Source organism: Wasmannia auropunctata, unplaced genomic scaffold (genome assembly GCF_000956235.1).
Source record: "Wasmannia auropunctata unplaced genomic scaffold, wasmannia.A_1.0 LD336058.1, whole genome shotgun sequence".
Classification (NCBI taxonomy): Eukaryota; Metazoa; Arthropoda; class Insecta; order Hymenoptera; family Formicidae; genus Wasmannia; species Wasmannia auropunctata.
Genome location: NW_012026832.1, coordinates 272,273 through 293,248, shown reverse-complemented (window position 1 = coordinate 293,248; position 20,976 = coordinate 272,273). Strand labels below are relative to the sequence as shown.

Below are 20,976 nucleotides of genomic sequence, written 5' to 3'. Positions count from 1 at the left end.
ATATTATTTATATTTATATATATATTTATATTAGTTGCTATTAATATTTTTGTTGCTCGTAGGTACATGAGAAGTTAAACTGATTAATAATAAGAAATATGATAAAATAGTTCGGATATTGTCAAAATATCTCATATGTTTGGCAATATTACCAATCATGAAATTAACTCGACTGTAGCAAACTTGATTATAATATGTGTAATATTAATACATATATGTATAATATCTGTCATTCTCGTTTTATACCGTACTATTAATTTGCATTAGATTGTTGATTCATGAGCGTAATTACCATTTTCACGAGCTATTAATCATCTAATCATCATATGTAAATCGTCGAATTAAATGCGCTTCATCCTGGCGTCATTACACAAATGCACAATGATTCACGATATGTGTACATGAGACATTGTGCGCTATGATATTTATGTGTATTATTTAAAGAGTCGTTCGTGCGCGATATAATCAATTATTACTTTGTATATTATCCCAATTACGAAGAAAAAAACTTTTGAAAATTTAGATAAAATAACTTGCCTTTGTAAGATAATATCCGCGGATAATATTTACGTTAGTTTTTTTCAATGTTATTTCCTATTTCTCTTATTTTAATTTATCCTTCGTGCCTGCATGCACCTTATACTACGTGCTCATGAAGGTCAAATTGTAAACAATGATTATAGGTACTATCGACCTAATAGCTTAGGGAATATTCGAGATATTCTCGTGCTCGTGCGAAAATGTTATCGTCGTTTTTGTCATGTAAAGAATTGTAGACAATAATTCGTAAATTTTGTGTGAACCATAGTAAAAAATCGTGAAATAAAAATAGTCCCAAAAATAAAAAAAATAATTATGTAGATATGAGTATAAATGAATACACACAATCAAATCTCAAATACTTTTTCTATTATGAATTACTCTCAAGCAGAATTTTTTGATAATCGGGATAAACTGTGATCGTTGATAAAATATATCGAAATCTCATTAGTATGTATGAGGGAACGTGCACAGTTAGACAGAACGTAAGACACTTTTCTATGTCAGAATTAAGGAACGTCGACGGAACAGAAAATGAAAACAGCGAGCCATTTTGCAAACGAATGACAACCGGATGACATGACCGAGCACGAGATGGGACATCTGTCGGCTCTTATACGTCTATCGTGTTGCACCGGCGTTGCAAAATTATGCAGCTGGCACTTTCTCGAGACAGAAACAAGTGCACGATGGAAAGGAGGGGGGAGGGGGCGTGCACAATGTAAAAGAGTCAAGAAGATGCAGCAGCCCGATGGAACTTTATCGTGACGGCTTCTTCAAATCGTAATAGCTGCACGCGCAGTTTACGGCGGAAGTGTATCTCGTAAATATGCATCTCCGATGACGTCACGATCGAAGTGCATTTCAAGGATGCTAGATGTGGTTATAAACTTTCTAAATTCAGACGCCATTTGGGAAGTGAGTCGCTTTCGCGAGACTTTACCGCGATCGTGACATAAAAGTTGGCAGTTCCAATTTTGCCGCGCATCCGCAAATACAATTTTTAGAGCTGTTTAAAAATAGCAAAAATATTTCAAATGTTCAAAAAATAACTCAACGGGGAGCAAGGAATTCCGTTATACATGCTAATTTCTAACGAAAATATTCTTCATTTATCCTAAATCTTTCAAATTTTCAATATACTTGTAGACATAAATAACATCTCCCTTCTGTCTCATATACGTACGTTAGATCGATTAGATCATTTAGATGATATTATTTTAAGTTTTCTTATATAATATTCCAATTATTTTTTAAACTACTCTACGCAACTTTTTACAATCTATTTCACGAATGTTTGCTCTGTGACAGTTTGATTATAGTTTTGGATTTAGGGACTGAAATAGGTTGACGAAAAAAAAATTTGGCGAGCCAAGCGAACCGTGCTCTTCCTCCTCGTGTGCGATTTTGAAGTGTTCATAACTTATGCCCGTGTTCGTTTTTTGCCTGTCGAAGCGCCGTATAAAACGAATTTATTGCGTCGGCGCATGCATGTCGTGGCGGTGGCTGCCTCCGCGAATATTTTCGTGCACTTCTCTTGAATGACGCTATCGGAATTTCGTTCGCCGATGGGCCGATATTTTTAGGACATCCTACCTATTACCGATTATGGTTCTACTATTCCGCTTCCATCCAATTTTTATTCGCAAAAAAATATTCGTTTTTTTTATTTAAAAAACGTGTAATGCTTGGACGATGTATGACTCGATTTGGTTCTCTCAAATAGAGAGAAAAATTTGTCGTTTGGATGAAGGAAAGACATTCTCTTGAGTTTTCTTTACATGCTCCGTCATAAATCTCTTAACTTTTGCATCTTAAATTTTTACTTTTATAGGAAATAATAAAGAAGATTTATAACATGTGAATCTCACGGAGAACTGCGAATAAGTCTCTCTTAAAACGTTATCTATAATTTAATCATGATATTGTTATAAAAGATATCTTATATCGAAACTTTATCTTTCGTCAAGAAGGTAATAAAAATAAAGAGGATGTTCCAGTGAAAGACTGCCACTTTACCATTGACTGTCACTGGGATCTTCTCTGGCGCGGTGCTACCATATTCTCCTCTCGAAAATCCGCGCCTACCTTTATCAACTATATTAAATCTGCCGGCCCTGATGTACAATAAAAGCGGAACGTTAATATGCGGCGTTATCGCGATGCGAGTTATATCGCGTTCGCAGGACATATCGCAGTCGCCGCTGATCCAGCTCGTATATATAAGCGTATCTCGTTTCGACGACAGAGCTATCGCTCTCGCATCAACACACACCTCGCGGTTACACTTACAATTGCAATTATATAGTATACGCCACGAGGTGCCGGGCGCGCGTGTGTCGTGACGCGCGTGAATTATCCGGCGGACAGAGCGCGTTTTGCTAATGTCCCCGGCTTCCTGTGCGTGCGCTATTACAACCCGCGGCGCATCATCACAGTGGCCGGCAATATCGCTCCGTTGTTTCCTTTATTTTTTCCTCCCGCCCTTCACGCCCGCCGAGTGCCGCTATCGTCGTGGCTACCTGGAAACAGTGCGTGATTTACCGGGATCGGGCGGCGGGAACAAACGCAAGCGTCGGTTGCGTGCCCGTCCGCTTTGCACGCACGCATCCGTCTCCTCACGCACCCCACTCGCGCACTTATCCCCCGACAATTATCGGATTTCCGCACGGAAATTCCCCCGCTCGACCTCAAGCGGGGCGGAAAGCCCGGCGAAGTCGGTTCGTCACCGGACAGGATAATGATGGATCAAGGGGCTAAGACCTACCACTTATATACCTACCGTTTACGAGTATCCCCGCATGATCATCACTTTGGCGAAAGTCATTATTGAAGTCTACGTTCGTGCTCTTTAATTATAGATGATTGAGCTCGGGAAATGAATGTATCGTATAATCATAGAGTGATAATGTGTAAAAGTCAGTAATGTACGGTTGTTACTAAAAAGAAGCTCTTTGCTCGACTTTGTATTAATTTACTTTATATTAACTTTCACGTTAAATATTAAAAAAATCTTCTAATTTATTCTAACGTAATAGATAGTTAATCAATATAAAGTTAATTAATAAAGTCGAGCAAAACCTTTTTAGTATAATAACGACCGTACATTACTGATTTTTACACATTATCACTCTATGATTATATGATACCTACAATCATTTCCCGAGCTCAATCATTTATAATTAAAGAGCACGAACAATTTCGAAATAATAACTTTATATATAAAAGTGAAGATAAAATAAATATATATGTATATATGGGGTATTCTCTATCAAAAAGACCACCCTCCCTGCCCATTTCAATTTTTGAGATAAAATACTTCAAAAAAATCTTAAAATTTTCGTTGAAGTGTCTATTTTTTTATGTCGTATGGCCTTTTTAAAAATTCAAGATGACGGATCCAGAATCGCGATTAGATAATGGACTGTCGTCAAAAATTTTTTGGCACAAACTTTAATTACTGAAGCACAGTGGGCTAGAAAATTTTTCTATTTCCACAAATTAAGGTTTTGGTTTAATACATATATATGTTTATTTATTTTATCTTCACTTTCCAATTTATTTCATCTTAACAGAATTATTATTCAGATCGATTTTTAAACTCTTAAAAGTCTTTGAGCTTTTACATATTAAAACAATTTTATTATTTATGATTAATAAATATTAATGGAGAATTTTGGCATTTGAGTATTACATCAAATTGAATGAAATTCTTTGTACAATGTTGCGGGAATCGATATTATCCACTTCATCGATAGCCAACTAGAAAAGCGTTATTCGTGTCACTGATAGTCGCGTTACTGCATGAACTTCCGTGATTAAGTGTCGTTTTAAAATGTAACGCATAGAACACTCCGCGTTAAAATCTGGTGGAAAAAGGGGGTGACATGTCAGTTGCCGCGGGTCGTTGTACTCTACCGGGGACCGTGATTAAGAGTCGTTTCAAAACTGATGGCATATACCGATATGTCGCTTCTTTGAATGTTAAATGGGGCTATTCTGATTAAGCATACTTTTTACGAGCGTTGTTTCGAAGATTTTTATCATTTTTACACGAAAGAGAGAAATTACAAATCCGATACTTGTCATTCATATTACGTTGTCCCCGTGATATCCTATTTTTATATTTTCATTACAATCGCCAGAGATAATACAGACATAATATACGCCGACATTTTCAGTTGGTTTCGCGAACACATATTTTTTTTTTACGTCCACGCCAAAATGATTCGTCACATTATTCCGACATCTCGAATGTTCTTTTTAACTTTTGACGCCTATTAAAAAAGTAGTACGTCTCTTCTTAACTGCTTACGATGCACTAAACAAGATAACGAGTTAAAAGATAAAAAAAAAAATTCGAAAGAGAACGGAGGCGCGAAACGCTCATTAAAAACTATGGAGACGGCGGAAAAAAATAAGTAGGACAGTTTCAACTCGCTCCGAGCACTCTTATTCGCGCGTCTATTTGTATTTTAAATGTGGCGCGCACACGCACCTGTAAACATCATTGGTAAAAATCACTTGGTAAACACGTTATTAAAATGTTTACCAACGTGATTGAGCTGCTTGTCGATTATTTTCGAGCAGTTTTTCAAACAATTCGCAGGTCGTTCGATAATCGACAAGCAGTCTAAGCTTGCCTTTTATTTTTGACCGGGGACACGAAAACAAGATACAATAGTTGCGAACGTGAACATTTTTAACAATATAAGCTCGGTCAATTTGTGGATGTTCTTCCGGCGTATGTCCGACGACGCAACGTGTGGTCTGCAGGGAGCAGAAGATATCCATACGTTGTCCTCTTTGTGCAATGGACAGGATCTTCCGCTTTTATTCTTCCTCCGACGTTGTCTTTTAGAAAATTACGTCTGTATTTTATTGCGCGATCGGGAATTATTTTCTATTCTATTCATACTGTCTTAGCAATAAAAATATAATACATAAACAGTATAAATATTATCGTTATCTTTGTTCAAACGGTTGATGTTTGAAACTGAGCATTTTCAAAAATGTGAAAGATACACTGCAACTATTTCCAATCAAAATTCACAAATTGTTTTTGGATAATGTTTGCTAATGATTTTCGCAGTTCAACGAGGGGATACGTCGATTAAAGATATGTCGATGTCGCACGTGAAACACAAAAATGTGCGCTAAACATGAAAAGTTAGCACTAAAAGAGTAATTAATGCTTTTAAGAGAAAGTTTAGCGGCAGTATGCTCGGGATAATGTAAGTTTGGAAAATTAATTACGGATGTTGTCGGGAAATTAAGATAAAGCGTTGTCCGGAAGGCGTTGTCCGAAAAAAATTCTCGTGTAAAATAAAAGGAAGATAATTCATAAAAAAAAAACTGTGTATACTTTCAATAAATAATATTTTTATGGTGCGTGTCTTATCTTTGTTTCTCGATTTGCTGGATCGGAAGCTTTTTTCACTCGAACGTGCTATAAAATCTTCATCATGCATTTATTTATAATTATTTTCTTCCAAATTTTTGTTCGCGAATATAGTGTTGAATTATATTAATTGCGATATTTTGATGATACACAACAAGAACGTTGTATTTGAAACCGGAATTACGGAATGAGAAAAAAAATATCGCATTTCGCGAAAACTTCTCTACGCAGGACGTACCATTTCCTGCGGGTTACGGACTGCGCAAGCTGCGTTTGGGCGAATTTAACTGCGCCGGAGAGATTCCAAGAAAATCTATTTAATCTCCCGGCCGTCGATGGAGCACGGAACGATGGAAGCACGCCGTGGCGCGTAGACTAATGAGAAGTGGGGTCGGTTTTTGACGTGGGGTATTTATTATTGAGACGAGCGTTGAAGCCCGGTGGGAAGGAACTGGAAGGTGTTTTCTCTTTCTTCGTGAGGGCGCGAGCGAGGGTGAAAAGCGGAGGCGAGAGAAAGATAGAGAGAAAGAGCGAGAGGAAGGTCGCGCCTCAAGCTTTAATTACCTCTGGCGGCCTTTTGAAGCTGGAGTGCCTCCGCGTCTTTCGCCCCCCTTCGCCGCCTCTCTTTCTGCGTGACAATTATTATTAGCATTACGTGGTACTATTCGCGTCATTTTACGCTGGGCGCGTGTGCGTTATGCGACGACGTATGCATCTTGCACGCGCACAAATGCACACGTCAGAATACGTTAACGTTCCTCTCTTGTCCTCGAAATTGTTAAAGACCTCGTGGTTTCTTATCGCCCCGACGCAGCGCACGAGAACGCTTCTTCGTAGAACGCTTTTTCTATCTATCTTTCTCTCTCTCTCTCTCTCTCTCTCTCTCTCTCTCTCTCTCTCGTCCGGATATCTCCGCAAAACCCTGGAAAAACTTCCCGCAGCGCGTGACGCGGGAAAGGGAATATTTGCTGTCTCGGGTATATTTGCTGCGGAAGCAAAAATTTCGCTTCCTTCTACGAGCGTCTACCGAGTTAATCTCATTTCCTACAATAATTAATCGGATTTCTCTATACAACTATCTCGTGTTTATCCTCAGAGAAAAGATATTTCCTTGATTTAGGAAAATTTGTAATAAGTATTCGTTTGCTTTGTTATGCGCAACTAAGTTTAAAGCAAATAATATAGTTTGAAATGTCAAAGTTGCGTCAACGTGAACTTTAACTGTACACGGAAAGAACAATTTTGCTGAATCCAGATCTGAAGATAATTTTTGTTCAATAATCAAAATAATTTTGTGCGCAAGTCAAAATGATTGCTAGAATATTAAAACGTTTTATAGCAATACTTATCAGTTTTAACATTCCAACAAATTATTTTGATGATTCAACAAAAAATTATTTTCAGATCTGTTTTCAGCAAAATTTTTAGATCTTTCAACAAAATCGTTCTTTCCATATGTGTATACATATTGCAATAATTGACTTCCAAGAAAACTTGTTAATGTGTATATAAAGATATATATTTAGATCTGTTCGATAGCAATTTTTTAACGGGTTAACATTCTCCTGTTTTTTTTCTTTCAGATACAGCGGTAAGTTCCAAATTAGATCTCAACCGCTAATGGATTTCGTCCATAATAAGGAAAAATGAATGAAGGTTAGTAACCGGATCATGTTTAGTGATAAAGCGGTGAATAATCATGGGATCGAAGGGGCTACACAGCGTTTGCATGAAATTACACGGTTGAGCGCCGATGACGATAGACAGCGTCTTCGGCATGTGCGACGAAGATGCAATCCTCTGGCGCATTAGCGCCGGTGCAGGCTGGCTATCAATATTAACAAGATAGTAATCGGATGCCAGATGTAGAGACACGTTCGATCGATAACGGATAACTGCTCTCGGGGGGGGGGGGGCGCAAATCGATAGGGATACTGAAATGCTCCCATCAGCATCACTGCCGTTTTTCCGCCGACTGGTAATTGCGCCGCGGAAATTTTACGCACGAGCAACTCCTCGCGTCTGCCGCGCGTCGCAAAAGAGCTAAGTACGCCGAGTTGATAATAAGGCCATGAATAGTGATGAGCCGAGGATATGTCACATACTCGAGGAACTATGTCTCGGCGCGGAATTTTAGATTCACGTCACGTTAGCACCTGTCCAATTACATCGCCATTAATCATACGTTTAAGTTAATAACGTTTCACGATCGTTTTTCTCTCCTTGACATATTTTCGAAATAATCGAATTAAGATGGAGTGCGCATTAAATTGTTTGGCAGAAAGATTACTGAAAGATATATCAAAAGCACTTTCGTTAATTGGAGTAAAAGGAATGAAATGAGACGAAAATATATATATTAATCTCTTTTGACACCACACTTATTGGATTTTAGTGAATTTTAGATTTATTTTGGAGCAGCTTAGAGTTCGGTGTAATTAAATGCATTACATATTGGATTTAAACTCAAATTTTCTATATATATAGATCTCAATCTGATTTTGACGTTCCATTATGCAAACTACTACATTTCAAATTTGTTGTGTAATCTAAATGCTAAATTGAATAATCATGAACTTTCGATTGTTCACCGAATGTGTACACTGTAGTTCCAAGAGAGTCGCAGCCTCCGAGGCAGAAAACCGAGCGGGTTAATCATTAAGTATTGAATAATCATGAAGGTAATCGTGCGACGCGCGAGGTGTCTTCTCGCTGGAGGAGGGAAACGGCAAAGTCGCGCGGTCCCTCAGCGCATTAGCGCCGGCGCGAATGGTCCATCAATATTAATAAGATCGTAACCGGACGAGCGAGGAACGTATACGGACGGCCGATCGGGTGGCCAATTTGCCTAGCGGTTAGGCGAGCTTTTTCGTCTCGCCTTTCAGGACGTGTATCGCCTCTTCTTAGCGTCGTAAAGCGAGACTGGGGATCGTCGCCGCATTAATGAACGGGGTACGCGATCGCATCGCGCTACAGAATCGTGCCCGTAGGGGACGCGCCGACGAGGCTTAAAGTGTCGTAATAGCGACGGCGACGTGGTCCATAAACATTGACGACGGTAGACGACGTCGAATTCACCGGGAACGTGTCCCGTCGCCGTCGGCGATACTCGTACTGCGGCTCCCTCAAAGGTAAACGGTATCGAGCACATTTGATGTTTGCAGTCGCCATCATGTGGACAGAGTCTACTCCGAATGATCTTGGCTGATCGTTTGCGGACGAATATATATATATATATATATATATATATATATATAGGGTGCCGGCTTCAAAATGCTACCCATACTTTGGATTTTTCCGAAGATTTCAAAAACGAAAGTTTCCGAAGTTCAAAAACGTTTATCTACTCGACAAGAAAAAGTTCCGGCGCAATTCCGGAAAGAAATACGTCGATGAAACAAATCGTTTTATCTGTTGTATCAAAGTGATTGTTAGGTCGCGAAACTGTAGTTAAACTTTGAAAGTGATCCTTATATTTATGCGAGAGGTCCAATCTGGAAAATGCCCTAAACATGGTAGCGGCGCATCGATCGCGGTTCGTCGCTACGGATATGAACGGAATATACTGCCGCTAATGCATAGTACACGGTAATGCCGGTATCCTAACTTTACGGCGTCCATCACGAACTCGTTCCGCTCACCGCAGCTGCTCCCGCTAATACTTCAACGTGGGCTTCGCCCGTTAGTCGAGAGACTCGCAGCAGATTCGCCCGCGAGCAGACGAGCGGAAGACTCGAGGCATGCTTGCTGGTAGGACGGGCCCGACAAAGTGGCGCACCGACGGCACGAAATTAGCTTACGGATTCGCGATAAGCGGCTTACGTTTCGAGCAAGGATAATCCCGTGCCTCGCAATCGATTCTTGATCGTCGAACACTTTGAACTCGCGCGGCGCTCGTCGAATCCGGCCCGCGCCGGCATATATACGGCGCTGCTTTAACTGCACTTCAAATAGAACGGACTGCATTCTGTCTAACTCCGGAATAACGATCTTAACAGCTCAGTCAGAGGAACGATGGCACGATTATTTTGGGTCAATGAGATCGAGCCTATTTCGATCGTTTTCCGCTGCAACCGCAGCAGCTGCAGGCATCAACTGGCGCCGGTATATAGATGCGCGAATCGGCGCGGCGTCGGCCGACTCACGTCATAAATCACGATAGCGGTGAATGTTTTTGCCGAAGTGGTCGCGCGCGTGCGTCGATCCGACGGTCTGTCAGTTCTAAAGACCCGTCTAGTTTTTCGTACCATGTTACGCTGCTTTGATATTCGATCATAAAAATAAGAGAAGTAAAAAAAGAAAAAAATGATCTTTAAATTGAATGAGGGGAGTCTCCATTTTTCCATAATTATCTGCTCTATATATATTGCAAAGTGTTTACGAATTGCGGAGTCTATGCAAAAGACATATACGACCAACTCGTTACTTTGATTTAGTTTGAGAAATAAAATTGAAAAATTGCAATATGTGCACACAAAACACACTTTATATGACAAAATAATTGTTGATAATCTTTTTACTTTTCTTCTTTTGCATAGTCTTATTATTTAAGTTTACAATAGTTTATTTTTGATACAGATTGAACCATTAGGGTAATAGGTAGGTAATGGAGAATCCAATCAGTCCGATTTAGGAACTTGGTCGGAAAATGTCGAACAACTTCGCGGCAGCGCTTCTATACCAGTGTCCGTAATCTAGCGCCACGATAGAGAATCTTTAATTAAGTTAAGGCGCTCACCTCCTTCCCTTTGATGTCTCTATACCGAACCCATTTGCCCAGTCGCGGCCTCCAGTACTCCAGCAGATACGCCTCTGCGAATTCAACACCCACGCCGTTTCCGAAACGGCCCTGGGTAGCGGTGGCCGTGATCAAGTGGATAGTATGAAGGTCGATCTCCAGCCACTCCCGAGCTTCCTGGGTGATTTGGTTCTTAGGGCACCAGGCGCCACCGAGGTTCTCCGATTTCAATCTATAAGCATCGACAGTCGAGTATCGAATTAACTTTTGCGCTGGTTACTGTTTACCTTTAAAAGAAATATTAGATACGTTTAAACATACATATAAATTTTTATTTCATGTTTCACACGGAAATATTTTTTGCTATTTTATGCAAATGTATCTTCGTTAAAAATTCGAAAACAAAATCATAAAAATTTCACGAAGAATTTGATAAAACTATTAAATAATTGACATGAAAACCCGTATACAACTATACCGAGGAATTTTATTCTCAGAAATCGAATTTCGAGCAGTCGCGTATGCCTTCGTCTCAGCCCCGTCCGCTCATAAAAGTAACGATCTAATTAAATGTGAAAGTATCGAGTTAGTTCCTCGCCAAGCACCGTTCATCGATCTCGCGCTATCAGAAGATCAACCGACGCGCGGTCGACCATCGAAGTCCTCACTCCGAATTCCGATATTATCGCGTTTACGTGCGCGAGAAATCGGGGGGATTTCGTGCTCTCTCTCGAATATTATTTCGCTGACGCCATGCAAGCTGCGCGCGCGCAATGTGAATCCGAATTGCATTTTAATGAAGCTTGGAAGAGATCTAGAATTAGTATAATAAAAAAAAAAAAAATATGTGTATATCTCGAATTCCTTGTTTTGAAGAAAAACGCGCATTCGTAACAATTCGAGATGTTTGTAGAGTATCTACCTTTTATCCGAATATAACGAAAATATTATCTACTATATTATATCATTAGTTATTACGTGGCTCAAGTTAAAATAGATGTTATTTGTCAGGGGTAAGGATGTAAATGTTGGGACAAGGAGGTACCGGAGAGAAATGATGAATAATCGCCAGGTGTAAACAGAAATGGGCTTTTCGACTCGCCGAGATCATCGAAAATCCGGAAGCTTATCGAGATTTCCAAAGTCCGGCTCGATAACCGACGAATTTACATAGGCGGGGAAATCGGAGATATATGTATATTCGGAGTGACCACGTATCATCCCGCGCAGGTAATACGGGTCGGACGGGAATATACGCGGCCATTTATACGTTCAAGCTGTGCCCGCCTCGTGCTTCGGTTTTAATCTTCGAGGGGTCGAAAGCAAGGCAAGGAGAGGAGAGAGTTCCGCGCCGGGGCCGACATGAATAAAACATGAAGCGCGAAGCGCCTTCCCTAATTGCGTGGACCGTTTAAATGCTCGACTAAGAGTGGTGCTCCTTTTCGGCGTTACGCCGAGGATACGTACAGTTATATACGGGCGGGTGTAGTATTCTTCTCAAATTGCAGATTAGGAATCGCCGCGTGAAACGTTTTCGCAGCGCGTTCCGAGCGCGAGCTAGGAACGCTCTCGGAATACCAATATCTCAGCGTTAGCGAAAAAGAGCTCGGAGGAAGGGTGCAATATCTCGCGACAATTGCGCCAACGATGGGGGATGCCAGTCGGTTATGCGAGACGCGTACTGCGCGGATAAAATAAGATACCGCTTACAACGAAATGGCACAATAAACTGCCATTATTACGGCGCGGGACTGATTATAATAATCTTTCTCGATAATGAGGAACATAAATAGTGCTATTTACGACGAGTACGTGTCATCGAGAAATTACGTCCGCGACTGATCCACGAGGTGCTAATAATCATGCCTCCGCGTTCGTCATTAACCGAGTACGATAACACGGCTGCGTTCTCAACGGCAGTGCGGCTGATCGCGGGCTGCTATAATGGCTGCTTTCGCGAGATTTACAACCTGCGTGGTGGAGGCGCCTCTTTATCGTTAACAACCGGCTCGTTCGGGATGATTAGCCGAAGGTGGAGCAATGACAAGGCGCGGTTTCCACGATTCCGTATCATACGATGTATTATAATTTTCTGTATCGTTATGAGAAAAACGTAATCAGATCACTACACCGATGTCAGTGTATCTCAATCTGTAAATTTTTTCATCATGATAAACCTTAAAAGATGATCCCTTGTTTGCAAACAAATCAATCAAATGAAATTTCATAAAATTTTTTATGGTAGAATGGACTGAGTCGTTCAATCATACTCACAATATATCAATTATTTCGGGAAAAGATATAACATATATATTGTGAGATTTATAATATGGATATTCAATATGTAAACGAATATTTTTTATTTAGGCGGAAATTTTTTTATAAATTTGTAACAAATGTTGATCAATGCTATTTATTTAAAACGTTGCTGCTGAGTTTTAATTTCCGCATTTGAGACATATTAACGATAAGAATCCGATCGAAGTGAAATCGAACAACGTAAAATCGACAGAAATGGACAATGAATTAAAACAAATATGTTCAATCAATGTTGAATGTAATGTAGTTTCTCTTGTTCGATAAAAATACGTATTGAGAAAATAAGCAATGAGTCTACAGTATGTAGAAGTATTTAAATTACAAACACACACTGTTACAAACTGCTATTTTATATATTTATATATATTTAAATAATTCTATTGCAAAATCTCGAGATGCATTAAACGAATGTAAATCATGAAAAAAAATATATTCCAAGAATTTCAAAATAGATACTTTAACCTTTTGAAAGATTATTTTTTTATATATACATATAGAAATCTCATTTAAATTACAAAATTTCGCTATCTAAATTAAATGTAAATGCATGCAAACGCGAGTTTATTTCTGCGAAGACAATATCCCGTGCGCTCCACTCGTTGTCTCTTTTATACCGTCAAAAATTCGCGATGGTATTCAAAACCGGCTCGCGGGTTCTATTTATAATGACTTTCCGTGAGTGTCGCGGGGCGGAGGAAGGATCGAGGTGTGTGGTCCCTGCGCGCGTACTCCAAAAAGACGATCCGGTATAATCGTTTTCTCGGCGGTGGAACACGACGCCGAATCACCGAAAACTCCATGTCGTCCGCTCCGCACGACTGACACGGACGGATGGCATTAAATCGAGCGAGGCCGAGAGGAGGACAGCGTGGCGAACTTAAATTTTCCATCGCGTCAACCGCCCCGCCGATTCTGCATTCGCCGGGTATTAACGGGCACGTGACAGCGGGACTGCTCGCTATCTGCGCGCGTTAACGCGCTCGCATTATGCAAACCATCGATCGGGAAGATTGACGGACATCTCACCGCCACGCCGCGTCGCCGCGTCGGCGAGTGGCGGAGCATGACGATCGATGGAAAAAGATTCGCGTGCGATTTCGTACGACAAAAGCACCGCGTCCCGTCAGCCGCGGTCAGAATTTAATTTCGCAGTGAGAAAAAAAGTCGCCGTTATTACCGTTTCGACGATGACGTTGTCGGTCACGGGAAAATTGAATCTGTCACGCGGCGGAATTTTTATCGTGCGTTATCGTTACGAATTGAATGATCGTCGCGGAGAAGAGAGAGAAGTTATTTTTCCATCTAATTCAGCGATCTCGGATCTACGCTACTATAGCATAAAGGAATCCGTTGTGTTATGCACTAGTTAATTAAATTATAAATTAAAATATTTTTAATTATTATACATATATCAAACGCCGCGTCGGCCGATATTATCCATGCCATTATATAGGTATTTAGATTGGAGAGGAATATCAGTTCGATAACTGGACGAATTCATTGAACGGAATTATTCGTCAATCGTATACTGCTTTGCATCCCTTAATCACATCTTCTCAATTTCCGCTCGTTAAAGCTCGCCTTAAAAATTCTTCTTTTATAATAAGATCTTTAATAATAAGATAAATTCCGATTTTGCGAATTAAATAAATAGCGATGAAGTTCTCAAACTAGTTCTCCGCGGACGAAATATTAGCGAAGCACTGAGTACGGTTAGTTATGTTAATGTAAAATATATATAGGTAGATTTACATTTTTATGCCAGACACTGCGTGACAATAAACCTTATAGCAGGACTAGAATATCTTCGCAGGTGTAAGATGTGCGAGCCGTGCCTCTCGGGCAATAAATGTTATCGCGATAGACTGCAGTCAGGAGAGAGTATCTCTGTTCAAAAATTGTTGCGTTTCTCCGTCATGAAATCGGGAAAAGACAGTCCCGACTATTTACCAATCGCATCTTTACTGGCATTCGCTGTCGTTGGCTATCTCCAAGGACTGCGAGATGCATCTATATAACGCGAATATCACAGAACTAAATCGGGCGCTAAGATCGGTATTTGAAATCGCGTGTCTATTTTCTCCTCGAAAATAGAAGAATATCCTGGTTAATTTTGTATTCGAATTGAGGACGTTGTAAAATTTGCATGCTTTTTGAACGCTAACTTAAATAGCGCTTTAAAAGAATACACGGAAACAACGATTTTGTTGAAAGATCTAAAAATTTTGCTAAAAACGGATCTGAAAATAATTTTTTGCTGAATCATCAAAATAATTTTGTTGGAATGTTAAGATTGATAAGCATTGTTATAAAACATTTTGATATTCTAGCAATCACTTTGACTATCGCACAAAATTATTTTCATTATTGAACAAAAATTATTTTCAGGTCTGGATTCAGCAAAATTGTCCTTTCCGTGTAAATATTTTTATTTTTACAATAATAATTATTAATTAATAATGTCTCACATATTTATTTCGTAATGATACCTATTATCTTTTTGAATTAAAGCTTTTTTTGAGCGCACCGTTTTCATATCTCGGAAGGGAAATATCAGAAATTATGTTGCTGATTCGTCGTTTGTGAAACATCAAATACAGATCAAAAGCTATTTTCGGAGAGCTCCTCGCCCGTGATGCTCGAGGCGTCTCTGTTCCAATCATTCTTTAATGCCTTGACTCGATGTTGGAGATGGAGTAAGATCGAAGACAAGGTCCACTTTGGCGCGTAAGCGTAATCGGTCGCGACTATAATCGGCGCGCGTCTGTCTCTCTTAACCGCCATCTTATCTGCGCCTGTCTAAATTATAGTGTATCAAGTAATGGCTCTAAGTAAGAGCTATTACGAGCTTGTAAAAATTCGCTAATTCAACGCTTGCACGGTCTTTCCGACGTAAATATCTTGTATCATGCAGTTTCCTGCCAGTTTCCTCTATTTAGGAAAATGGTTCGTATCATATTTCCAGCCGTTCGAAAGGCAATTCGCGTACGTGTGCGTGGAAGTACGTGTGCGGAAATAATCATTGCTTATCGTTTCAAAGCTATGGTAGCATTAACGATGTACATTCACAACGTCACGTAAACAATAACAAACTAAATATTTCGCGTTTGAAAATAAACTCGCGAGCTTAATAGTATGCATCGGCGTAATTAGCACGTAATCACAGTTCGTCCGGCAGAAATAAATTGGAACGCCGCGCTATTTTCGTTTCGAACAAAATTACGCGGCGAAAATCGTCTCGTGATTTCTCAGCCCCGTCCAATTTCTCCGAGCGGTATCTCGCCTCCTATGTTCCTACTGGCGTCTTAATTGCATCCATTCTAGAAATGCCGTTGAACGGAAACACGAAGAAAAGGAACGGCGGAAACGTGCGAAAGAACTTGCAGCTGCAACGATTCCTGAAAGGAGCATGCGGTACGAAATACAGCCCGCCGGACTTTTTTTTTCGCGGCGATTGTACGTCAAAAATTTTTCACTCGATAATTGGAAAAAACGCGCTCCATTAGCTCTCACGATACGCACCGGCGGGAACTGTTTATTTTTCTATTCACGGATGATTTATCGCGCGGCTCACGCGGCGTGTTGTGTAACTCGGGAATTTTCGATCCTGATTGAAATCGGCAAAATCACTTTTGCTATATATACCTATATATATATATATATATATATATATATATATATATATATAATGTGTGTGTATATATATGAGAAAAACGAATCATTTCTCTCCTGTATGCCCACATATGCCAGAACTCTCCTATACGCCAGATACTTTTGCCTGCGATAGCTTGAAAAAGAAATTCTTTAGTTGCGCTTAAAAGAGCCTCCTGTCCTCTGATACATTTCCATAGCACAGAGATCAACGTCAATCTTTAACGTAACGTTCAGACTACGAGCCATTTATGTATTTTATATTTCCGGTTGTTTTCATATATTCCGGGTGATTTTTCTCCTGTAACCAACGCATCCCCGGGCGCGTTGTTTTAATTCGCGACGTTTTCAGTATAACGAGAATCCGGGAAAGCGCGCCGTGGGTTACCTAGCGTTATTTTTTCCCCTTTCTCTTCCTTTCTTTTTTCCGAACGGCGGCACCCTCGACGCCGCGCCGGCGGTGAGCGAGAAAGAAAAATACGCCGTAACCGCGCGGCGTAATTCGTATCGTTCGTCGGCCTATCATCTCGCAGAGTTTCGAAGAAAATGGCCGGGGCAATTCCCTCCTTTTTTTGTCCCCCCCCCCTCCCCCCGAGCGGCACAAAGGAGGTGAGCGCGCCGCTGTTGTAAGCGCACTCCGCCGGCACCTCGCGCGCGCCCGAGGCCGGCCTGTATTAAATTAGATGGTGACGTGCACGCGGCTAGAGGAGGATCCCGGGCGCGCGCGCGCGCGCGCGCGCTGCTGCTGCGGGGGCACAGCGGAGCTCATCAAGACTCGGAGGCCCATTCAGCCGGTCATTGTCTGCGGTAATGGAATGTATTAATATCGGAGAGCCCGCGGGGCCGTCGACCAACGCTCCGTGTATACCCCGGCCTGGTGCCGCGCGCACCCGTTCGGTTCTACAACCGCGGTCTGCTGGGCTGGGATACGTCCCGTGGGATGGAATATTCGTATAAACCGGCCGCTGCACTGCAAACCGCCAGCGAATACCGGGCCCCACGCATTAATATCTAAACGCGCGAGCGCGAGAGTGAGAAGAGCGGTGCCGCGCCGCCAACGAGAAGCGGAGAAAGGGAGGGAGAGAGAGAGAGAGAAAGAGAGAGAGAAATAGAGAGAAAGGTAGAGAGCGAGGTCGAGAGGGTGAGGAGGTAGTTGGCGCGCACGTACTCTGCCAGTTGCATCTCGTATTCATGCGTTGCACCAGCGGCTACCAGAGGCGTTACACGGCCAACCCTTTTACCACTGGCCAGGTGTAATATTCTTTTTAGTTCAGGTATATGATACGTCAAAGGTCCTTTTGTAATAATTGCATTAGAGAACGGGAGGCTCCTGCGAGGCATGTCCGCTGAAGGCGTTTCTGTTTTGCGCCGTAGTCATTTTGCAAATGTTTGCGTGGCAGAGGAGGAGGGGTATATGTACGAATGTGGCGAAACAAGGGCGGGCAAAATGTTGGAGGGCGATGCAGGTGGAAATTAATTTGGAATGGAATTAATTCTACCGTCGTGCTTCATCGTTTATTAACTATAGGCAAAAAGTTTTACGTTAAACGCGTATATTCGTAATTAAACACATACTGGAGCATATTGACTTGTTGGAATATGCAATACGGAGGTTTTTAAGTTTTCGGCGGCTTCTGGTGTAACCGTTGTCGTTGCCGTAAATAATTACGAGCGCAAACAGCACGGTCAAGGGACGCATCGAATAATGACGTAGAAATTATTAACGCAGAACAGAACGCACGGACGGCAGTATGTAAATCCCCGATCGGCCGTAAATTCATGTTGAATAATTTTCGTCAGCCGCAATTAAAAATAAATTCGTTTTTAAACCGAGGAATAAACTGGCGCTCAGGGAGAACGATCAATTTAACAGCCCTATAAATATTCATTTCGGCGCGAGAGCAAGTGCCAAACGAGAAACGATAGCTATCGAAAAGGTACGCGGATTACTTAATTATACGTTGTTGCACCGTGAATTTATTCTCGCGGGGATAGGCGTTAATTTATAATTAGAGCCTCATAAGCCGTGTCTCGCGCGCCCACCCGTCGCCGCGGCGCGGAATTTTTTCGTTTCACGCGCGACGATAAGAGACGTCGACTAATCTCCGTTATCCGGTCTTCGCGCATAAACGCGGGGCTAAAGCTACGCCCCGTTAGATTAGAAATAATTACATTCGCGACCGCGTTGCTCTCTTTGTTCGCGCGTAATAATGTCTTTCAAACATAGACTTACAAACCCGATATTCTGGATTTTACGTATTAACGAGCAACCGGGCGCGTTCCCGGCGAGCCTTTAGTATTCATGTGTGCGCGCGCGCATAAAGGCGTCACAATTAACACGAGGCGATACATTTATACCTCGTCGACACAGAGAGGTCTTGTTTTTCTTTTAGAAAATCCCTAAAAGTAGAGCGTGGCGCTCGAACTCGTTTATATACATCGTAGCAATAAAAATGACGCGACGAAAGTGACTTTCTAATCTTTCTATCGTCTTTATGAATATTCCGCTTGAAGTCCGGTTTACGTTAACGAAAGACACGGTCGGGATCACAATTTTTGCGCGCGTCCCGCGATATCGGCGGCGTTGTGCTGCAGCCGCCGCCCGGTCGCGCATGCATCGAGCGTAACAGAAGGCGCCGGTAGATACCGAGTGATCGATGGCAGTTCGGCAGACTATCCGAATGAAAAACTGTCGCTTACCGTGCCAGGTGGGGTCCGACGTTTCCGGTGTCGAAGCTGGAACTGGCGTTGATATCCACGTCCGGGATCGTCCCGGACTCCATGCCGAGCGGCGCGATGCATTGGGCTGCAACAAACGAAACGTGGCGTCGCCGAGGTTAAAGCGAGCCTCGATATTATATATGCGCCTCTCCTGCAGCAGGCGCATCGGCGCGCATCACGGCCGGATCATAAACGGCTAAATAGCCAGCTAACCGAGATGGATCCGCGCGATAGCCGAGGTTTACGCTCTCGGTGTACGGGCTGCCTGTCGTGCGGGTGGAAGTTACGGTTCGAGGACGGGCGGAGTACCTGCGTGAGCGGAGGGACAGAAAGGAGGGGGGGGGGGCGCCTCAATGTTCCCGTATCTTCTGGACCGATCTAATTGTTTCATAGGTGAATACACGGCTGCCTTACGAGGACCGCTGCCGTCTGCACCGTCGCGTCAATGCCTGGAACGAGATATATCTTTCGCGCGCGCGCGCGCGCGCGTGTGTGAGATAGCTCGAGCGGAATGTATTTATTGCATCGCTGTGTATAATGTCGATCGTGTATTGCATCCTCGAGGAGAAATAGAGAGTGAGAGCTGAGAAACGGAGCGCGAATCGGCGACAATCGTTACGCGTACGATTTTTACACCCGCGGTCGTAATAAATTCGTGGCGTTTTCAGGCGTGTTCGCGCGGGCGCGTCGTTCGAGCTTTACAGGCTCTCGTCGTCGTGACTGCACGCTAATGAGGATCATAAAACGCTTTATCTTCCGCGGAGATTTAATATCTGAGAGGAATCCTCTCTCCCGTGCGCGCAGATCGGCCAGCCCCCGCGTGTCCGTCCCCACGAGCACCAATGACAGGGTTAAGGGCCATCGAAGAAACGATACCGTCTACTTTGCATACATTACTCCGGCCTCTCGGGCGCACGTATTTTCGAGAGGCGTTACCGCGGTCGGTCCGCTCGTGCAATAAAGTTTGGAACAAAGTATGATGCACGTATACGTCATTCGTGCAGCCGTCCGGCCGTCACGGCGGTGTCATTGGGAACGACTGCAGTTAAGGACCCGCGATGTTTCTTGTTTTTAAGACGCAGTTAACTGCCCACGCCGTTATCGTTCCGTTTGTCTCGGAGAAATCGCAAGACAGAGCCGCCGATTATCCGCGGTCGCGAGCGAGCGTATCGGGGTCGTTCACTCGAGCGAACTGGATGCTTCATCGCGTATTACAAAGTCAAAGCTGTAGTAAATTCATAGACGCATGTAGGATACACGTCGGATCCTTGTAATTCGACAAAGGAGCGCACATATCGTAGCGTAACTAATCCCGGATACGACAATTCGAGCGTCCGCCTATATAGCGCGATCGTATAGCGCAGCGCGGAGTCTCGTATATGCATGATACAACACGGCATCGATTACGGTTTACACGTCCAAGTAACGATACCCATTACGCGATACGGAAATTGCTAAAATTTGAAGTAGCCCGAGCAGGGGTCGGACAACGTAGCGGTGCACGGTAGCTGGCAACGATAATGCCTAATGCCCGGATATCGAGTGCAGAGGCAGCGCGAGTCGCTGGGGGCGCCGAGGGGCCGTCGGGACGAGGGGCGAGGATGCA

At 42.5% G+C, this 20,976-nt stretch overlaps 1 protein-coding gene across 1 annotated transcript in view; it reads right to left on the bottom strand.

Moving 5' to 3' along the window:
* The window catches only part of LOC105450656 (epithelial discoidin domain-containing receptor 1-like), a 151,855-nt gene that overhangs the window by 50,144 nt on the left and 80,735 nt on the right, over positions 1 to 20,976 (bottom strand). Inside the window, exons 3-4 of the mRNA XM_011690588.1 lie at positions 19,350 to 19,455; positions 10,680 to 10,911 (exon numbers count right to left, since the gene is read on the bottom strand). Of these exons, the coding sequence (XP_011688890.1) occupies positions 10,680 to 10,911; positions 19,350 to 19,455 (338 nt within the window). The remainder of the gene's footprint in view (positions 1 to 10,679; positions 10,912 to 19,349; positions 19,456 to 20,976) is intronic.